The sequence below is a fragment of the Ranitomeya imitator genome, chromosome 4 (genome assembly GCF_032444005.1).
Source record: "Ranitomeya imitator isolate aRanImi1 chromosome 4, aRanImi1.pri, whole genome shotgun sequence".
NCBI lineage: Eukaryota > Metazoa > Chordata > Amphibia > Anura > Dendrobatidae > Ranitomeya > Ranitomeya imitator.
Window position 1 is genome coordinate 570,018,810 of NC_091285.1, and position 19,149 is coordinate 570,037,958.

Here is a 19,149-nt window from a genome sequence, read left to right on the forward strand (position 1 = left end):
GGACAAGGCTAGGGATGTCAGGCTTATGGTTTTATTTTCTGTACTGTACAACCAGTAGAAATAAACACTATTTCATGTGTTATATAAAAACCCCGTGGCTTCGTGTCCCAAGCGGCTACCCGAGAGAGTGAACCCCTACAGCACCCACAGATTTTCAATTGGTTTCAAGTCTGAACTGTGGCTGGGCCACTCCAAAACTTTGATCTTCTAGTGAAGCCATTCTTTTGTTGATTTGGTTGTTGTCCTGCTGAAAGGTGAAATTCCTCTTCTCCTTAACCCCTTCACTCCCCAGCCTGTTTTCACCTTCTTGACAGCCAAATTTTAGAATTCTGACCAGTGTCACTTTGTGGTAATGACCCTGGAACACTTCAACGTATCCCAGGGATTCTGAGACTTGTTTTTTTTTCGTCACACATTGTACTTTGTTAGTAGTAAATTTAGGACGATATTTTTTCCAGTTTTATTTGTGAAAGTATCAGAATCTTGGCGCACAAATTTAACAAATGTAAAACTTTTAATTTTTATGCCCTGAGGGCCCTATGTGACAGAAAATATTTAAAAGTAGCACAATTTTAAATACTGCACCCCTCAAAGTGATGAAAATCACATTCAATAAGTTTATTTAACCCTTCAGGTGCTTCCCAGAAATTAAAGCAATTTGTAAAGAAAAAATGAATGTTGCTGTTTCCCACAAAAATGTATCTTTAGCCCCAAATTTTCATTTTCACAATGGTTACCGGTAGTAAATAGACCATGCAATTTGTGGTGCAATTTCTCCTGAGTACGCCAATACCCCATATGTGGTGGAAAACTACTGTTTGGGCGCACGGCAGGGCTCGAAAGGGAATGAGGGAAACTACACCTCTCAATAAATTCATCTAGGGGTGTAGGGAGCATTTTTAAACCTCAGGTGATTCACAGAATTGTATAACTTGGGTTGAGTAAATGGAAAATTGAGGTCTGTTTCCACTAATATGTTGCCTTGGCCCCAAGTTTTTAATTTTCCAAAGGGTCAATGGAACCATAAAGTGACCCCATTTTACAAACTACACCTCTCAATGAAGTCATCTAGGGATGCAGTGATTATATTGACACCACAGGTGTCACATAGTTTCATACCATTGGGCAGTGAAAAAATAATTACATTTCTACCACAAAAAAATGTTTAGCCCTAAATTTTACATTTTTCACATGGGGAAATGGGTAAAAATGGCACCAAAATGTGTCACAATTTCTGCTGATACCCCCATTTGGCTGTACAGTACTGCTTAGCCATACGGCGAGACTCGGGTGGGACAGAGCCTGGCAGACTGTGGAGCCAGGGTGATGCAGAGGCCGTTTCCAGTTCCTGGAGTTGACATGTCGTTACCGGTCATCAGAGGCCGCTGGTGTCGGGGAGAGTCACGTGATGGGGGTGAGCGGACAGAGATAGCGGCTCTCACAGGCACATTTGTAAGCGCAGAATATTTGAGCAAAGCCTTATTTCCAAGGTTTAAAACAATCTGCCCACTACACATTGTAGCGGACCACCTCCTTAATGTCAGCATGAACGATTTAGTCACCCAACAAACAAGCAATTTGGTTGGTTTTCCCCCTGCTGATTGCCGACGTGTTTACAGAAGGCAACATTTGGTTAACGCACATGCCTAAAAGCCCTTGTTCCCATTATTGTATTGTCTGAAGGTTGCTTAAATGCTTGTTTTTTCTCCTTATGGTGTGGAAAAATACGATTTTGCTTGTCAAATTAATCCTATATATGAATGTCCTTGAATGAGCCGGACAGGACACCATTACCATGGGCGCATTCTTCTGTAAGCACTCCTCTTTGATATGAGAATATCTTGTGTATGGAACTAAGGGAGGAGGCTTCAGATGTTGATTCAAGGAAAATAAGCATTGTGCTCAATTAACGTTTGGCAGGACATGCTTTCTGTCATTAAATAAAATCTTATTACATAGGAAGGCTTAAAGGGGTGCAGGTGAAAATGTTCACCTTAAAGAGGTATTCCCATCTCCCAATATGTAGTAGGCGTAATAGCTGATTCTTCTGATTCGCTATGTCGTTTACCCCATGTGCAGGGTATTGTAGTAGCTTAGTTATCCATGGTTAAGACCACGAACAGATTAAAGCTGCCCTCTGAAATGCTATAGTATGTAAACATTGAATATATGAAATTGGAAGTACGTTACTGCTCTCGAAAACATTAAAAAATGAAGGCACTTGGGTCACCAATTGGCCAATTTGTGTAAAGGTACCTTCACACTGAGCGACTTTAGAACGATAACGATAGCGATCCGTGACGTTGCAGCGTCCTGGCTAGCGATATCGTTGTGTTTGACATGCAGCAGCGATCAGGATCCTGCTGTGACATCATTGGTCGGAGCTAGAAGGCCAGCACTTTATTTTGTCGCTGGATCACCCGCTGACATCGCTGAATCGGCGTGTGTGATGCCGATTCAGCGATGTCTTCACTGGTAACCAGGGTAAACATCTGGTTACTAAGCGCAGGGCCGCACTTAGTAACCCGATATTTACCCTGGTTACCATTGTAAATGTAAAAAAAAACAAACACTACATACTTACATTCTGGTGTCTGTCGTGTCCCCTGGCGTCCGCTTCCCTGCACTCCTCCTGCATCCTGTGTCAACGCCGGCCGGCCATAAAGCAGAGCACAGCGGTGACGTCACCGCTCTGCTTTACGGCCGGCGCTTACACAGTGCAGGGAAGCGGACTCCGGGGGACGCGACAGACACCGGAATGTAAGTATGTAGTGTTTTTTTTTTTTACATTTACACTGGTAACCAGGGTAAACATCGGGTTACTAAGCGCGGCCCTGCGCTTAGTAACCCGATGTTTACCCTGGTTAACCGGGGACTTCGGCATCGTTGGTCGCTGGAGAGCTGTCTGTGTGACAGCTCTCCAGCGACCACACAACGACGAAACAGCGACGCTGCAGCGATCAGCATCGTTGCCTATATCGCTGCAGCGTCGCTTAATGTGACGGTACCTTAAGCCCAACAGCCAGCGACTAGACGTACCCCTTGGTTGGGACCCTAAACCTAAAGGTACCTTCTCACTGGCCAACTTAACAACGATATCGCTAGCGATCCGTGACGTTGCAGTGTCCTGGCTAGCGATATCGTTATGTTTGACACGCAGCAGCGATCTGGATCCCACTGTGACATCGTTGGTCGGAGCAGAAAGTCCAGAACTTTATTTCGTCGCTGCATCTCCCGCAGACATCGCTGAATCGGCGTGTGTGACACCGATTCAGCGATGTCTTCACTGGTAACCAAAAAAACAAACACTACATACTTACATTCCGGTGTCTGTCCTCCGGCGCTCTGCTTCTCTGCTCTAGTGCCAACCGGCCGTAAAGCAGAGCACAGCGGTGACGTCACCGCTGTGCTTTACGGCCGGCGCTTACACAGTGCAGAGAAGCAGAGCGCCGGAGGACAGACACTGGAATGTAAGTATGTAGTGTTTGGGTTTTTTTACGTTTACGCTGGTAACCAGGGTAAACATCGGGTTACTAAGCGCGGCCCTGCGCTTAGTAACCCGATGTTTACCCTGGTTACCAGGGGACTTCACATAGTTGGTTGCTGGAGAGCGTCGCTAAATGTGACGGTACCTTAAGCTTACATTTATTTGGGCAGGTAGGATCAAGCTCTATTTAAAAATACCTTAAGCTGATGGGAGGAGCGCTCAGAGGGCATGTACTCCAAACCTCAAAAAAGTGACTGGCATGAAAAAAACAAGTGTGAACAGGTGCAAGCTGAGAGATCCACTCTCTTTTTTGTAGGCTTTTCACCCGGGAGAGGCATCATGTTAAGTTTAGGGTCCCAACAATGGGATACAGTTTGTCGCTGGCTGTTGGGCTCACACAAATTGGCCAATTTGTGCTTTAACTACTTTTAATTTTTTAACATCTTTTCTACTGTAGTAATACAGTTCCTTTTTAATTTATTCAATGTTTAAATATTATAGCGTTTCAGGGTGCAGCTTTGATTTGTTATTTATATAGAGTTCATACTTGTCTTTATCTTTTTGTAAGTTCCAGTCAGTTTTTGATATTTTCACTAACAACTAACTGTCACTATGTGAGCGCTCATAACCATGGAAAGTTAAGGTACTGCAATGCCCTGCACATGGGGTAAGTGACACAGCGATTCAGAAGAACTATGCTGCATTTACAGTTGGAGGTATCTGCTAATATTTATTAATATTACTATTATTTATTATTATTGCTACACCCACTACATATTAAAGGGAACCTGTCACCCCTCTCAGGCGTTTGTAACTAAAAGAGCCACCTTGTGCAGCACAAATGTTGCATTCTGACAAGGTGGCTCTTTTAATTATGCTCCCTGCACACGCTGAAATAAATGCTTATAAAATGTGCCCCCTCATACTGTGAAATGTTCCCGGAGGCGAGTCTTTCCCTCCTAATCAGACGCAGCACAGCCGTCACTCCGGACCTGTGTGCGCCGGGCGCCGCCTCCTTTTGCTGCATTATCGTCCCCGGCAGGATGCGTTTTTGCCCCATAGATTAACATTAGCGACACATTGCCACACGTCACAACCGTCGTGCGACGGTTGCGCCGTGTTGTGGCGGACCGCCGGGAGCAAAAAACGTTAAATGTAACGTTTTTTGCTGCCGACGGACCGCTTTTTCCAACCGCGCATGCGCAGCCGGAACTCCGCCCCCACCTCCCCGCACCTCACAATGGGGCAGCGGATGCGCCGTAAAAATGCATCCACTGCCTCCGTTGTGCGGCGCATACACCGCTAGCGTCGGAATCTCGGCCCGACGCATTGCAACGGGCCGATTCCGAAGCTAGTGTGAAAGTAGCCTTAGTAATCCCAATATACATATACGGAGGTCTGTTTATAGTTTCCATACATCCTTTTCTATCAAGGCGGTGACTTCTTTCCAAAATAGTCCTATCTGTCTACAGTCCCACATCACATGCATCAAATGTGCATAATCAATCTTGGGGTGTTTTGCATCATGGCAATACTCTATCTTATGTAGAAAGTGTTGAAAGCTTGGAGTTTTGAGTACAGGACTTTTCGGTGCTGTGTCTGCAAGGAGCGGAGGTAAAGCATGCGCCCTTTAATCATATTTGCTGACAAGTCTTTGTGTCTAATAAGGGAGGGCAATGAGAAGATTTCTGGTCCCTCTGCTATTACTTACCGTACCTCATTGGGGAATTGTGAGAAAATTGGTCAAACTTCAATACATTCTTTCTTGGCTTACCCTGAAGAGTGCCTTTACGAGCCATTTGGACGGTCATTGGAGCCTGATGGACTTCCCATGGCTGGATGGATCTCTGACCCACACTTGAGCTGCTCAATTATTCCCCGGCTTTCTCCTATATGCATAGTAATTTTGATAATAGATATTTGCAAGAAATTTCTTTACATAATTCCGCTTTACTAGTCCAAGGTCATTAGAGGAGAACTTTGTTTGCCGGTGCCAAAAAGACCATATCAAAATATGATTTTGAGGAACAGTGGTAGAGACACGCAGCTCCTGTATACTTCATCCCACCCCCAGCCCAGATGTCTTTATTCCTGCAGTGTACGGAGACATGAATGCCAGTCCTGAAGTTAATCTGTCGCAGATTACATTACATTCTCCATCACAATAGGACACGTGAACACATCTGTGTGCGGACATAATGCAGCCATGTGATCAGGATTGAGAGGACCCACATGGTGCCCGAACGCTGCCAGATGTCCAGCCATATTCTGCCTGCGACTAAATGGGATAGCCCCAATTATAAGCATTGGGGCCTCTCTAAGTGGGAGATGTTTTGCTTGTTAATTTTCATGGGGGCTCTGTCTCTGCAGGAAATCCCAGCCACAGCTTTCCAGAAATGTTTGGTGCCAGCCAAGGAATAGTCATCCATGGGAAGTGTTCCAGTGGCACCTGCTATGGTATACACGATCCTATTCTGCTGATCAGTCTGCATATTTGTGAGGCTGAGAAACTGCACGAGTGACCTCATACTTGTTGCTGAAAACAATTCAGAAATCCTTGTAATGTTCATGGTCAAGTTGTCAGGGAAAGTTTTGCCCCAAAATTAGTTACTTGCTGCTGCTTATTTTCTTAGATGCCAAGGATGTGATTGCACTGCTTCCTTAATCTTGTTTGTATGCTGATTTAGGTTGGTGTGTTGTTGGCACGGGCAGACAGCAGACTACAAAGAAAATCACTAAAAACCCTTAGTATACTATTATTCATACTTACTCATATGTCATGTTGTAGATTAAACCAATGCTATCATTCCAAGTAAAAGCTAAATGAAAAAAACATACGGTAAGTGTGGCATTTATAAAACCTGGCCTATAGGTGTAAAGAAAGCTAATTGATGTAACCGATGTAATTACACTTGATTTCCAGATTAGCAATCTGGAATATTCCTAAATATGATCTTGTACCGCTGTAGGTAAAGCACAGACAATCCCTGTCAGGGAGATGCAACTCTTCTGCCTCCAATCATCAGGACAATTAGGCTGTGTGCACACGTTGCTGATTTTTCGTGTTTTTTAGCTATAAAAACGCTATAAAACCGCAAAAAAACAGCATACATTATGCATCCCATCATTTAGAATGAATTCTGCAATTTTTGAGCACATGATGCATTTTTTTCCGCGAAAAAACGCAGCATGTTCATTAATTTTGCGGATTTCCCACTATGTAATGCATTGGGAAATGTCCGGAAAAATCCGCAAAAAAAAAACGCGCAAAAAATGCATGCAGATTTCTTGCAGAAAATTTAAGGTTTTTCTCCGGAAATTTCTGTAAGAAATCCTGAACGTGTGCACATAGCCTTACACAATTGACTGACGAGTGATCTATTAGGCTACGTTCACATTTGCGTTGTGCGCCGCTGCGTCGGCGACGCAACGCACAACGCAAACAAAAACGCATGCAAAAACGCTGCGTTTTGCGACGCATGCGTCGTTTTTTGCCGAAATTTGGACGCAAGAAAAATGCAACTTGTTGCGTTTTCTTGGCCCGACGCTTGCGGCAAAAAAAACGCATGCATCGCACAACGCATCACAAAAAGACGCATGCGTCCCCCATGTTAAATATAGGGGCGCCCGACGCAAACATGCATAACGCTAATGTGAACGTAGCCTTAGGCCGCAGCTGCTTCCACTAATAGGCTGGTTATTGGGGAACTCACAGTAAGTGTATGGTATATACACCTCCAGTTCTAGCACATGGAATAAAAAACTATACATATATATAATAATGTATATGTGTGTGTGTGTGTATATATATATATATATATATATATATATATATCTACTATATAATTGTCTAAGGGTCACTTCTGTCTGTCTGTCTGTCTGTCACGGATATTCATTGGTCGTGGCCTCTATCTGTCAAGGAAATCCAAGTCGCTGATTGGTCGCGGAAAAAAAGCCACGACCAATCGGCGACAGGCACAGTCCGGCACAGAAAATGGCCGCTCCTTACTCCCCGCAGTCACTGCCAGGCGCCTGCATACTCCCCTCCAGCCACCGCTAACACAGGGTTAATGCCGGTGGTAACGGACCGCGTTATGCCGCGGGTAACGCACTCCGTTACCGCCGCTATTAACCCTGTGTGTCCCCAACTTTTTACTATTGATGCTGCCTATGGCAGGCCTATCCCGCTGCTCGCGACGCTCGGGTCCATGCATTGCGGTCTCGCGAGATGATGACGTGGCGGTCTCGCGAGACCACTACGTCATCATCTCGCGAGACCGCAATGCATGGACCCGAGCGTCGCGAGCAGCCACATTGGCACGGCATTTAAATCCCGCTTCGCTGATTGCTCGCGCCCAGCCGGCGCGACGAATCAGCGAAGCGGGATTTAAATCCCGCGACAATGTCGCTGATTGGTCGCGCGCAACTAATAAGTGAAGCGGGATTTAAACCACGCTGCTATTAACCCTGAGTGACCAACTTTTTACTATTGATGCTGCCTATGTAGCAGCAATAGTAAAAAGATCTAATGTTAAAAGTAATAAAAAATCATTATATACTCACCTTCTGTCGGCCCCCGGATGCAGCCCAGGCCTTTCCCGCTCCTTGCGATGCACGGGTCCATGCATTGCGGTCTCGCTTCGCTGATTGGTAGCGCCCAGCCTGAGCGCGACCAATTAGCGACATTGGCATGGGATTTGAATCCCGCTTTGCTGATTGGTCGCGCCCAGCAGGTGCGCACGACCAATCAGCGACATTGGCGCGGGATTTAAATCCCGCTTCACTGATTGGTCGCGCCCAGCTGGCGCGGGCGACCAATCAGCGACGTTGGCGCGGGATTTGAATCCCGCTTCGCTGATTGGTCGCGCCCAGCAGGCGCACGCGACCAATCAGCGACATTGGCGCGGGATTTAAATCGCGCTTCACTGATTGATCGCGCCCAGCCGGCGCAACGAATCAGCAACATTGGCGCGGGATTTGAATCTAGCTTCACTGATTGGTCGCGCCCAGCAGGTGCACGCGACAAATCAGCGACATTGGCGCGGGATTTAAATCCCGCTTCACTGATTAGTCGCGCCGGCTGAGCGCGATCAATCAGCGACATTGGCGCGGGACTTAAATCCCGCTTCGCTGATTGGGCGCTACCAATCAGCGAAGCGGGATTTAAATCCCGCGCCAATGTCGCTGACTGGTTACGCGCACCGGCGCGACTAATCAGTGAAGCGGGATTCAAATCCCGCGCCAATGTCGCTGATTGGACGCGTGCGCCAGCTGGGCGTGACCAATCAGCGAAGCGGGATTCAAATCCTGCGCCAATGTCGCTGATTGGACGCGTGCGCCGGCTGGGCGCTACCAATCAGTAAAGCGGGATTCAAATCCCGCGCCAATGTCGCTGGTTGGTCGCACGCACCGGCTGGGCGCTACCAATCAGCAAAGCGGGATTTAAATCCCGAGCCAATATCGCTGATTGGTCGCGCGCCTACTGATTAGAGACTGGGCAATATACTACGTGGCTGGGCAATATACTACGTGGCTGGGCAATATACTACGTGGCTGGGCAATATACTACGTGGCTGGGCAATATACTACGTGATTGGGCAATATACTACGTGACTGGGCAATATACTACGTGACTGGGCAATATACTACGTGGCTGGGCAATATACTACGTGGCTGGGCAATATACTACGTGGCTGGGCAATATACTACGTGACTGGGCAATATACTACGTGGCTGGGCAATATACTACGTGGCTGGGCAATATACTACGTGACTGGGCAATATACTACGTGGACATGCATATTCTAGAATACCCAATGCGTTGGAATCGGGCCACCATCTAGTGTGTGTATATATATATATCTATATATCCCAATATGACTACTGCCAATTTCACAATAGCAAAAGGAACTGCTAGCTGCCACCATCAATTGTTTATACAGGCTGATTGGACACCCGTTACAGATAGCGCATGGCTTCAGAAGCATGGTTTACAGAACAAGAGGAACGGAGCTATTAAATTTTACATATTTTATCCAGAAAGGTAGGCAGCGTTTATAAAACAAAATATACAAAGATGTTACAAATTGGAACAAACAATACAGTATATGCAATCACATTTAATAAAAAGGTTAACAAAAGAAATGTAAGAAACCTGTGTTACAGAAATGGCTCGGAGGGTAGCACTCCATTTTATGAAAATGGACATAACCACAACAAGCTGTGTCTTCCACGACTGACAAATAACAAAATCCCAAGCTCTGATTGGTGAGCTTCTATAGGAAGTTTGTCTTTTGATATGCTAGGTCTTTAGTAAATTGAGTTCCCCAACTTTCAGGATATCTTTACCACTGGAAGTCCTTATGGTGATGTGAGTTATGCGTTGAAAATATATTTCCCAGAAAGATTGGATTGATGCAAACTGCAATATTCATCATGGACCCCTGGATCTAGAATGTCTGAAATAATTCCTTTGAAAAGAGGAAACTCTTGCCTCTGGAATTGTTCTTCTCGGTCTCTGAGTATACAAATTGTAGACTTGGTGGCTGGCTCTCAGCTGATCTCTGCTGTAATTACCTGTTCGTGACAGGAAGCCCTACTTCAATGGAGATTGAAGTGTTTGCACTTTCCCACTTCCCCAGTTATAACTAATCTCATATGTTCAATGTGAGGGTGTTAATTTCCTCTCCAGAGATGTCTTTATGGATTTTACAGTTTTTCTCTACAATAATCCCTATTGAAAACGATGGACTTTCTATTATTTAGAAAGGTATCTTATGTTTGCTTTATCTTTTTTTTTTATCAAACTTTTATGATAGTGCATATAAACAGGTAACAATAATATCTAGATGATATCTATGGGCAGTACTGGTTCTCCAGCCGAGTATAGCGTCCTAATTCGTCTACGGTGCCTCAAGGGCGTGACACTAAACCGGTCAGATCCTGCTCTACACTGATGAGGGGCAAGCCCCCCCTGAAACTTGCCATTTCCATCCTGGTATTCCTCTCTGGTCATATTGCAAGGCTTGTCATAGGGTCAGAGATTAACTTCTTTGCTGGATGGTATTTGCAAGAGTATTTCGTCAAATGAGAGTGCTAATTTACATCCATAATATCTTGGATATATCTGTGAAAGTTCTGGGATTCTGCTGACCAAGTGTGTGAGTCCATTTGCAATGTACTCTATTATTAGTTCTGTGAAAAATGTTGACTCTTAAGGAGCACAGGCTATTTCTTTTAATTTTTCGTAGTGAGTCAGCGACAGCAATTCATCACCACTGGGAGTTACCAGTGACCTTTCCTTCTGTTACTGGTTTTCTTGTATTTGCTTTCATTCATCTTCAACCAAGAATGACTAAGTGCTCCTGACACGGCTTCTAGGGAACCTCTCACTGCTCAGGACTTTGCCTTTTGGCTGTATTGTAAAGCTTTGAGACTAGGAGATGTGACTTGTTCCTGGAAAATGCTCTCAAGTATTTACCAATACAAAATGGGAGGGATAAGGTCTGATCAGAGCAAGATTGTGCAATAGTCTGGTGATATTATTAGGAATCTTTGGATTAAGAACCATCATCGAAGACTACGACATGAGTCCTCCTAAAGTCATAGCTTTCCTGGTGTGTAGTTGATGACGTGTACAGACTCCACAGCGAGGGTCAGAATCTACTGCAGAAAGTGAGAAATTCTGCTTTACTGCTCCAGAAGTATCTTAAAGAGAACCTGTTACTTTCCATAAAGGCAATTTATTTATTGAAACAAAAAAAATTCTAATTTTTTTTTCTTGTTCAATATTCCCTTCATTTTATCTTTTTGTTATTTAGAAATTACCTGTCCTTATGAATGCAGCTGTTTTCCTGAATCTGGCATTATTTTTCATCTGTTTCTGCACCTCTTTGTTCCGTTTCTCCATCTTTCCTGTATGTAAATTTACCATGAAAATTGTTGAAGGAAATAGCGCAAAAAAATAGGGTTTTATCTGAGAGATAAATGGTTAATACAAGGGATTGCGCTCGCCAAACGTAGCTGAGATCAAGCATTGAGAAGATTCGCTGCAGCAGATCCACGGGTCCAAAAAGAACCGGCCATTAGGTATAAGTGTAGTGAATAAAACGTGGTCCTGTTCTGCGCTGCTGAATCACTGAAGTCCAGATGTATTCATAATTGTGGTTTTTATTCAATGCGTTTCAGAGTTTCACAGAACTTGTGATATTTCCTGATGAAGGAGTTCTGTGAAACTCTCTAACGCGTTGAATAAAAACCACAATTATTAATACGTCTGGACTTCAGTGATTCAGCAGCGCAGAACAGGACCACGTGTTATTCCCTAAACTTATACCTGTATGTAAATTTAGTCTTTCTAGCCAACTGGGCTCAGTCGTCTTCAGAATCACGCCCCTTTGGCTAATCAGACTAGAGTTACATACATGGAATAAGTGGTTATATCTCAGGAACAAAAGCTAAATTGTGCCAGATCCAAGAGAACCACAACATTGACACCAGGTAAAAAGTTACAACTTTATGGCAAAGGGCACAGGGTTCTTAATGCAGGGCTGGACTATACCGTGAGCCATGTAGCCGTTTCACCTAGATATTTGCTTCTAGCATCTTTATGCTGATGGACGATATTTCTTGTCTTTTGCCAAATATAAGGGTCTGAAGTGAGCAAATTGGCTCCTAAAAATTATAGTATTACATTCTTAGTCCTCAAAGTCTTTAATGTGAAGCTTCACCTTGATTAACATTGGTTATGTAGCCTGGATGCATCAGTCCAGCTTCTTTGTAATTCTATATTTCCTCTATTACAGCAGTATTTGTGGATTGCTACCTGTTGACAAAAGTTGTCTTGTGTTACCCATGAACCAGTGTCATGTTCTCTTGTCCATGTTCGTGTAATTCTGAGCCACGTATTAGATGTACAGGACTTTTTCACATTAGTTTTCTGCTTAGATTCAAGATCATCTCGAATGTATGATAAGTTTTTATAGAAAGCTGTGACCGCTGTGATTAATCCCTGGCATGTTCTGTGGATACCACTGTGGTCATTGCTGCGGCCAATGATTACCGTATATACTCTAGTATAAGCCGACCCCCCTAATTTTGCCACAAAAAACTGGGAAAACTTATTGACTCGAGTAAAAGCCTAGGGTAGGAAATGCAGCAGCTACCGGTGAATTTCAAAAATAAAAATAGATTCTCCATACTGTTCATTATTGCCCCATAGATGCTCCATATAAAGCTGTGCCCCACATATAATGCTCTGCACCGTTCATTATGGCCCCATAGATGCTCCATATAAAGCTGTGCCCCACATATAATGCTCTGCACCGTTCATTATGGCCCCATAGATGCTCCATATAAAGCTGTGCCCCATATAGAATGCTCTGCACCGTTCATTATGGCCCCATAGACGCTCCATATAAAGCTGTGCCCCAGATATGCTCTGCACCGTTCATTATGGCCCCATAGATGCTCCATATAAAGCTGTGCCCCACATATGCTCTGCACCGTTCATTATGGCCCCATAGATGCTCCATATAAAGCTGTGCCTCATATATCGTGCTCTGCACCGTTCATTATAACCCCATAGATACTCCATATAAAGCTGTGCCCCACATATAATGCTCTGCACCATTCATTATGGCCCCATAGATGCTCCATATAAAGCTGTGCCCCATATAGAATGCTCTGCACCGTTCATTATGGCCCCATAGATGCTCCATATAAAGCTGTGCCTCCTATATAATGCTCTGCACCGTTCATTATGGCCCCATAGACGCTCCATATAAAGCTGTGCCCCATATATAATGCTCTGCACCGTTCATTATGGCCCCATAGACGCTCCATATAAAGCTGTGCCCCATATAGAATGCTCTGCACCGTTCATTATGGCCCCATAGATGCTCCATATAAAGCTGTGCCATATATAATGCTGCTGCTGCAATAAAAAAAAAAATCACATACTCCCCTCTCTTGCTCAGGACACCGGCGCTTTCAATATTTACCTGCTCCTCGTGCGTCTCCGTCTCCAGCACTGACGCTCAGCAGAGGGCGCGCACTGACTACGTCACCGAGCCCTCTAACCTGAGCGTCACAGCCAGAGGACTCGAGACGGGGCCGCACCGGAACGAGGAGCAGGTAAATATTGCGCAGCGCTGCGCTCCCCGTATACTCACCTACTGCTGGCGCGGTCCCTGCAGTCCCTGCTTCTTCCACCGCTGGATCTTCTTCCTGTATTGAGCGGTCACAGTTACCGATCATTAGTCATGAATATGCGGCTCCACCTCTATGGGAGGTGGAGCCGCATATTTATGACTGTAATGAGCGGTACCATGTGACCGCTCAGCGCTGGAAGAAGCAGGGACCGCGCCGGGAGTAGGTAAGTATAACTAGACAGCCCCCGCTCCCCCTCCCCTGCTGACCCCTGCGTATGACTTGAGTATAAGCCGAGAGGGGGACTTTCAGCCCAAAAAAATGGGCTGAAAATCTCGGCTTATACTCGAGTATATACGGTACTTACAAAGGCCACATGTTGTGACGAAACGTGAAAATCGGAGAAGGCAGAACAGAGACCAGCGGGATTCAGAGTCGCATCGGCACAGGATTGGTCGTCTTCTTGTATATGATGGGACCTGTATGAGGATGCTAGTTGAGGCCTTTCTGTAGACTTCTGTCCTGAGGATCTAGTTATGTTTTTTGCAAATATGAGAAAAGCATCCTATTACTCCTGGATAGCAGTTCTGAGTGTTTCTACTCTCTCACGAGTCCGTCTTTGCTCTGTGTTTCTCATATTGGAGTTACAAGCTCTGACCTTGAGGCTGCAGAGACGTGAAGTTCTTTGGATGTCCTGTGACTTTCAGGATGATCTGTTGTTACATTGTGTCTGTACTATTGGCAGGCCAGACTGTTGAGAAGATTTATCCCTTTTCTAAGTTTTCTTTTAGAGATTGTCTCTCAATGTGGTTCATGTGAAACTCTGAGCCACAGAAATTATTTTGTAACCCGTTCCAAGCTGCAGTTTGCACAGGTTTTTGTTTTCTGTTTTGGGTACAGAATGGATTGAAGACACAATGAAAGTATTAGATTTTTTTCCCTGGCAAAGGTAATGTCGTTGTTTTTGGACCACCTTTTGCATTGGTCGCGTGGGTGTTGATTAGTTCGGAGTCTCATAGACTTACATTGGCAGAGTGACCGCCACTCCACACAGTGATCTGGAAGTATACATGTGCGATCACGTGGTGCTGGAGTGGACCGGAACACCAATAAAACCAGGAGAAGACGGCGACTAGTGAATATGCTACTACCTCATGACTCTTACACACATGATAGTTATCAAACGAGCAAGTAAAAAAGAAATAACTGGAGTAGGACTTTAAGACTGGGTTGAGACCGCCATATACACTACAATGCCCTGGACGTCTTCTGTCTCGATCTTACAGCCCAGGAGGCATATATAAGGCTGCAAGTTCTGATCGGGAGACCTACATTCACTCTGTGTATATGGACCCTGAAGGGAACATCTGTAGCAGCGCGAGGGCACCTTATGGCTTGTATTATACTATTTGTAGATCTGCTGCCGGTGTCGGCCTTATGCCGTATGTTACCCCTGCACACTGACTCTTTTCCTGGAATCGTTGCGCTGTTCCTTTACTAGTAACTTGGTTTTACATGCTGTTCTGAGAGGAAGTGAATGCTGTTGATTATCATCAGGGCTGCTTGTATTCATGGCTTTTCCCATCTGTCTAAAGTGGTTTTCCAAAATTATATATGTATATTTTTATTCTTTTTTGTTTGTTTTTTGCATATCCAGTTTTATAATAAGAAAACTCATTGACCGCTGCTACCAAAAGTCTCTTCAGACAGACTGCAGAGGTGAAGATGACATGACCGCTACAGCATGTAAGCGCTGCAACCAATCACTGGGCTCCTCCGTCTTTGGCAGTTTTTAAATCGTCATCACCGCTGAGCTCAGTGATTGGCTGCAGCGATGCAGTACATGCTTTTTTTTTTTTAATTAGGACAAGTTGACCATCTAACCTATTGCTACCTTTCCTCTTTTGCAGGACAGCCCCGATATTTGCAGGATTTATGCCGTATTAAAATTCGCTACTGTATTGGACTACAGAACCTCAAGCTACTGGATGAGCTCCCCATTGCCAGGGTTATGAAGGACTACCTAAAACACAAATTTGATGACATCTAAGTGTGTGCGCACAGTAGAAAAAAAAAACTTTCTGAGTAATGCGAATTGTCAATATTCCAAATGTGGGTTAGGCTGTTGTCTTGCACAAGTATATCCTATGCAATTTCTGATGTGGGACGGGGTCAGAAGGCAGGTATACAATTTTCTTTGATCATTTCCCAAAATAAAAATTGACCCTTAAAAGTTTTAACACTTTGGGGTCCAGGTTTTGAAGTCCATTATTTCAGTTTCACCAGGATAATTACCTTACAAGCTTTTAATAAACTCTTCTTTAATTTATTTTTTCCCCATTCCTACTTGACACAGAGCAAATTTGGGTACAATGGTACCACTTTATCTCCCCCCTCCCAATCTGGGTTCCCCTTTATTCCTTACTGTTTATACATCTAAGGCAGGAACTTTGTTTTAGCTGAATTGTTTAATCACATCATTAATGATGGCACTAATGAGCGGATACTGACCGACCGGCTGCCTGTACTGTGTATAGACGATGGAAACATAATGCAAAACTTGTTTTATCTTCAGTTGAGCCGACATCTAAGGGTCTGTGGGAATGGTGGTGTCAGCTGACACCTGGATCTATCACCAGATTTTACAATAAAAGCTATATATTGATAAATGTATGTCTTTGGATGATTTTGCACTGCATTCTTCGCCGCATTCAGTGTTCCCAATGTGGCCTTCGCTCAAACCCCCGCAAAACTGGATTCTGGCGCATGCGTCGACTGGACCATTGAGTATAATGATGCAAACAGTGTCACTGTGTACTCTGTCATGCATCATTTTCGGGAGTATACGCCTACTGGAGTCATACGCCAAGACATAGTAAACTGAAAATGATGCATTACAGAGCACACAGTGACTCCGTCTTTATCATTAAAATCAATGGCCACCATCTGCGCATACGCCAGAATCACGTTTTGCAGGAGGTTCAGACACAAGTCCTCACAGGACCATTGAACGTGGCGAAGATCGCAGAAGGCACCCTTAGATTTGATGAGTCTGCTATACACAGCTTTTCTGACATGGATATTAAAAGTATGTAATGTTTTTTAAATGTTTCCTGCCTGATATTAAAATGAGCATTTTATGAGTCTAGCTCTCACCGATATCCTAAAATCCTTACTTTAATTTCTAGATTATACTGCCATTCTACCAGGAAATATCAAAGTATATAAACCAACCCCTTTAGATCTAAGCTATCTTCTTAATATATTTAGTTATTATTGCCAAATCTGGTAACAGATCCACACTAATGTATACCGGACCCCCACTTTCCACCCTATCCAGCCATTTTTTAGGGCTGTTGGATCCTCATGTTCATTTCTTTCCTCCATAGATGTATCCTTTATCTTACAGGTGGGAATAACTCAGAATAATTTATCACCTTTTATGATCTAGCAGCTTGTAGTTTTCAGAGTTTGCAAAAAAAAAAGAGGAAATGGTTTGAAGGGAATATTTCAGCTAATTCACGCTGCCTGTACCACAGTCAAAATGAAGCCGACAACAGCTGAATTATTTCAGCCGATTGTTTTAGTCTGAAATTTAGGCAAAGCATAGATGGTTGGGAGCATGCCTCTAAGATGACCAGTTACCGGTGGCTTCTCCCTACACTAAACTTACAGGTCGGACATAGGACGCCAGGCTGACTAATCAAAAGAAGAGCTGTGGATACTGGAAGGTAGGAGACGGTTTTCTTTGCTCCTATGCGGTAACCACAGATTACTGATTTAGCCACTGTGCACTGTGCTCCTCCTATATATGTGTGTGTGTATAGGAAGAGACCTGTTGGTCTAGGGGACAGGGTCGAAGCTGCCAGGCACCAGCCTCTTAGACTAGTCATCCAAGATGCATGCTGCCCGGGGATCTTTTAAAAAGATATTTAATACAAAACATACTAAAACCTAAACGAGTGCAGTAATGCAGCCAACATCTGATTCAGCTGTCAGGTTCACAATAAAGCAAGCCAACCAGTGTTGAACTGATAAGTTTCCTTCTGGTCCATCTCCACCGCTGAAATGTTCCCAGCGGTCTCTGTTTACGTCTCTGCAGCGATTATGCACAGTCTTCCACTTGACCTCTGCAGCCAATTTAATTTCTTCCCTCTGGGAAATCTTTGAAGACGCCATCAAAGGAAATCTTCATTTTTCTCTATAAAATAGATACAACACGTTGAGTAACTTCATGCACCTTTCCTTTACTTGTCTTGTACTGCTTTTGTTTCCTTGATTTTTTTCCTTTTGCCATTCAAGCTAACTTTACTTTTCGGCTGGCTCTGTTCCTATCTATGTACTTTAGCATTGAAATACTTGGTCGTAGACCCAAAAATGTAAAACTGATCTGATGGCTGACCCCAGTGTTTCATTATTTATTTACTATTCTGTCAATCTGTTTAGCCATCTTCATGTGTTTCTCAGCAATTTGGTTGTTTGCTACTTTTCAAATATACATGTTTTTGCTTCTGTTCTTTCTGGATTCAGAAACGCACAGAATTACATCTCCATTCACTTTTTTGCGTAATGTGTTTTTGGCCCTGAAACATTATAGTGGGAACAGGACATGACCAGAGGCAAGTGCATTGTAGGGTTTCGGGTGATCATTACGGAGAAGTAAGCCCGTGTTTCGCTTATCAGACAGTGTGCAGATACGCCTCTGTGTGCACCGACAACATGCTAAACTCTGAAAGCAGCCATGTGAAGAAATGGAGAAAAGGGCATGTGATCACCTAAAAGCAATACAAAGTATGGGTATGGTTTTAAGCAATTAAATAGCAGAGTAACCATTTAAGTCCTAAATACCAATGTAGCCAAAGGATTAGGCCCTCCAGAACCCTCCTGTTCCCGTATATCCAGGACCGTCTTTTCAGGAAATCTCTTATTTCTATTACGAAAATAATTCTTTATAAAAAAAAAAAAGTTTTCTAAATGAATGATGCAGCAGATCAAAGCAACTTGGTTATGTCATACTTTTCCTTTTATTTCCATGCTGTGAAATATATATGATTATATATTTTCGTTTAACCCCTTTTAGGCAGCATTATGTTTGCAGTTAAACATACCTTAATTTTTTTTTGTTTCCCTCTGCTCCGTGACTTTGTTTTCTTTCATGTGTATGGTGCTATGGTGTCTTATTTATATACATAATAAAAGTCACATTTTGAAAAATTGTGGGTTTTGTGTACAGAATTTATTTTTTTCTCTGTGGATGTAATGCTTAGTGGTAAGTGATTAATAATGGGTGTTGTTGGTTTAGGCCGGCGTCACACTAGCGAGTTCTACGGACGTATGAGCGCAGAAAATACGCATTGCACACGGCCCAATGATTCTCTATGGGGCAGCTCCTATCTGCCGTATATTACGCATCCATACTATACGGTATGTTACGGGCGTAGAAAATCACAGCATGCTGCGTTTGTCAGCGTATTGCGCAAAAAATCCACCAATGAAAGTCTATGGGGGCGAGA

The 19,149-nt window shown here is 43.9% G+C and overlaps 1 protein-coding gene across 2 annotated transcripts in view; it reads left to right on the forward strand.

Annotated features, from left to right (window-relative positions):
* Positions 1 to 18,853, forward strand: part of ASB7 (ankyrin repeat and SOCS box containing 7) — a 57,287-nt gene extending 38,434 nt beyond the window's left edge. For both annotated transcript variants that reach the window (XM_069766319.1, XM_069766318.1), the window contains exon 6: positions 15,547 to 18,853. In XM_069766319.1, the coding sequence (XP_069622420.1) occupies positions 15,547 to 15,686 (140 nt within the window). In that variant the 3' untranslated portion in view covers positions 15,687 to 18,853. The remainder of the gene's footprint in view (positions 1 to 15,546) is intronic.
* Positions 18,854 to 19,149: the final 296 nt, after the last annotated feature.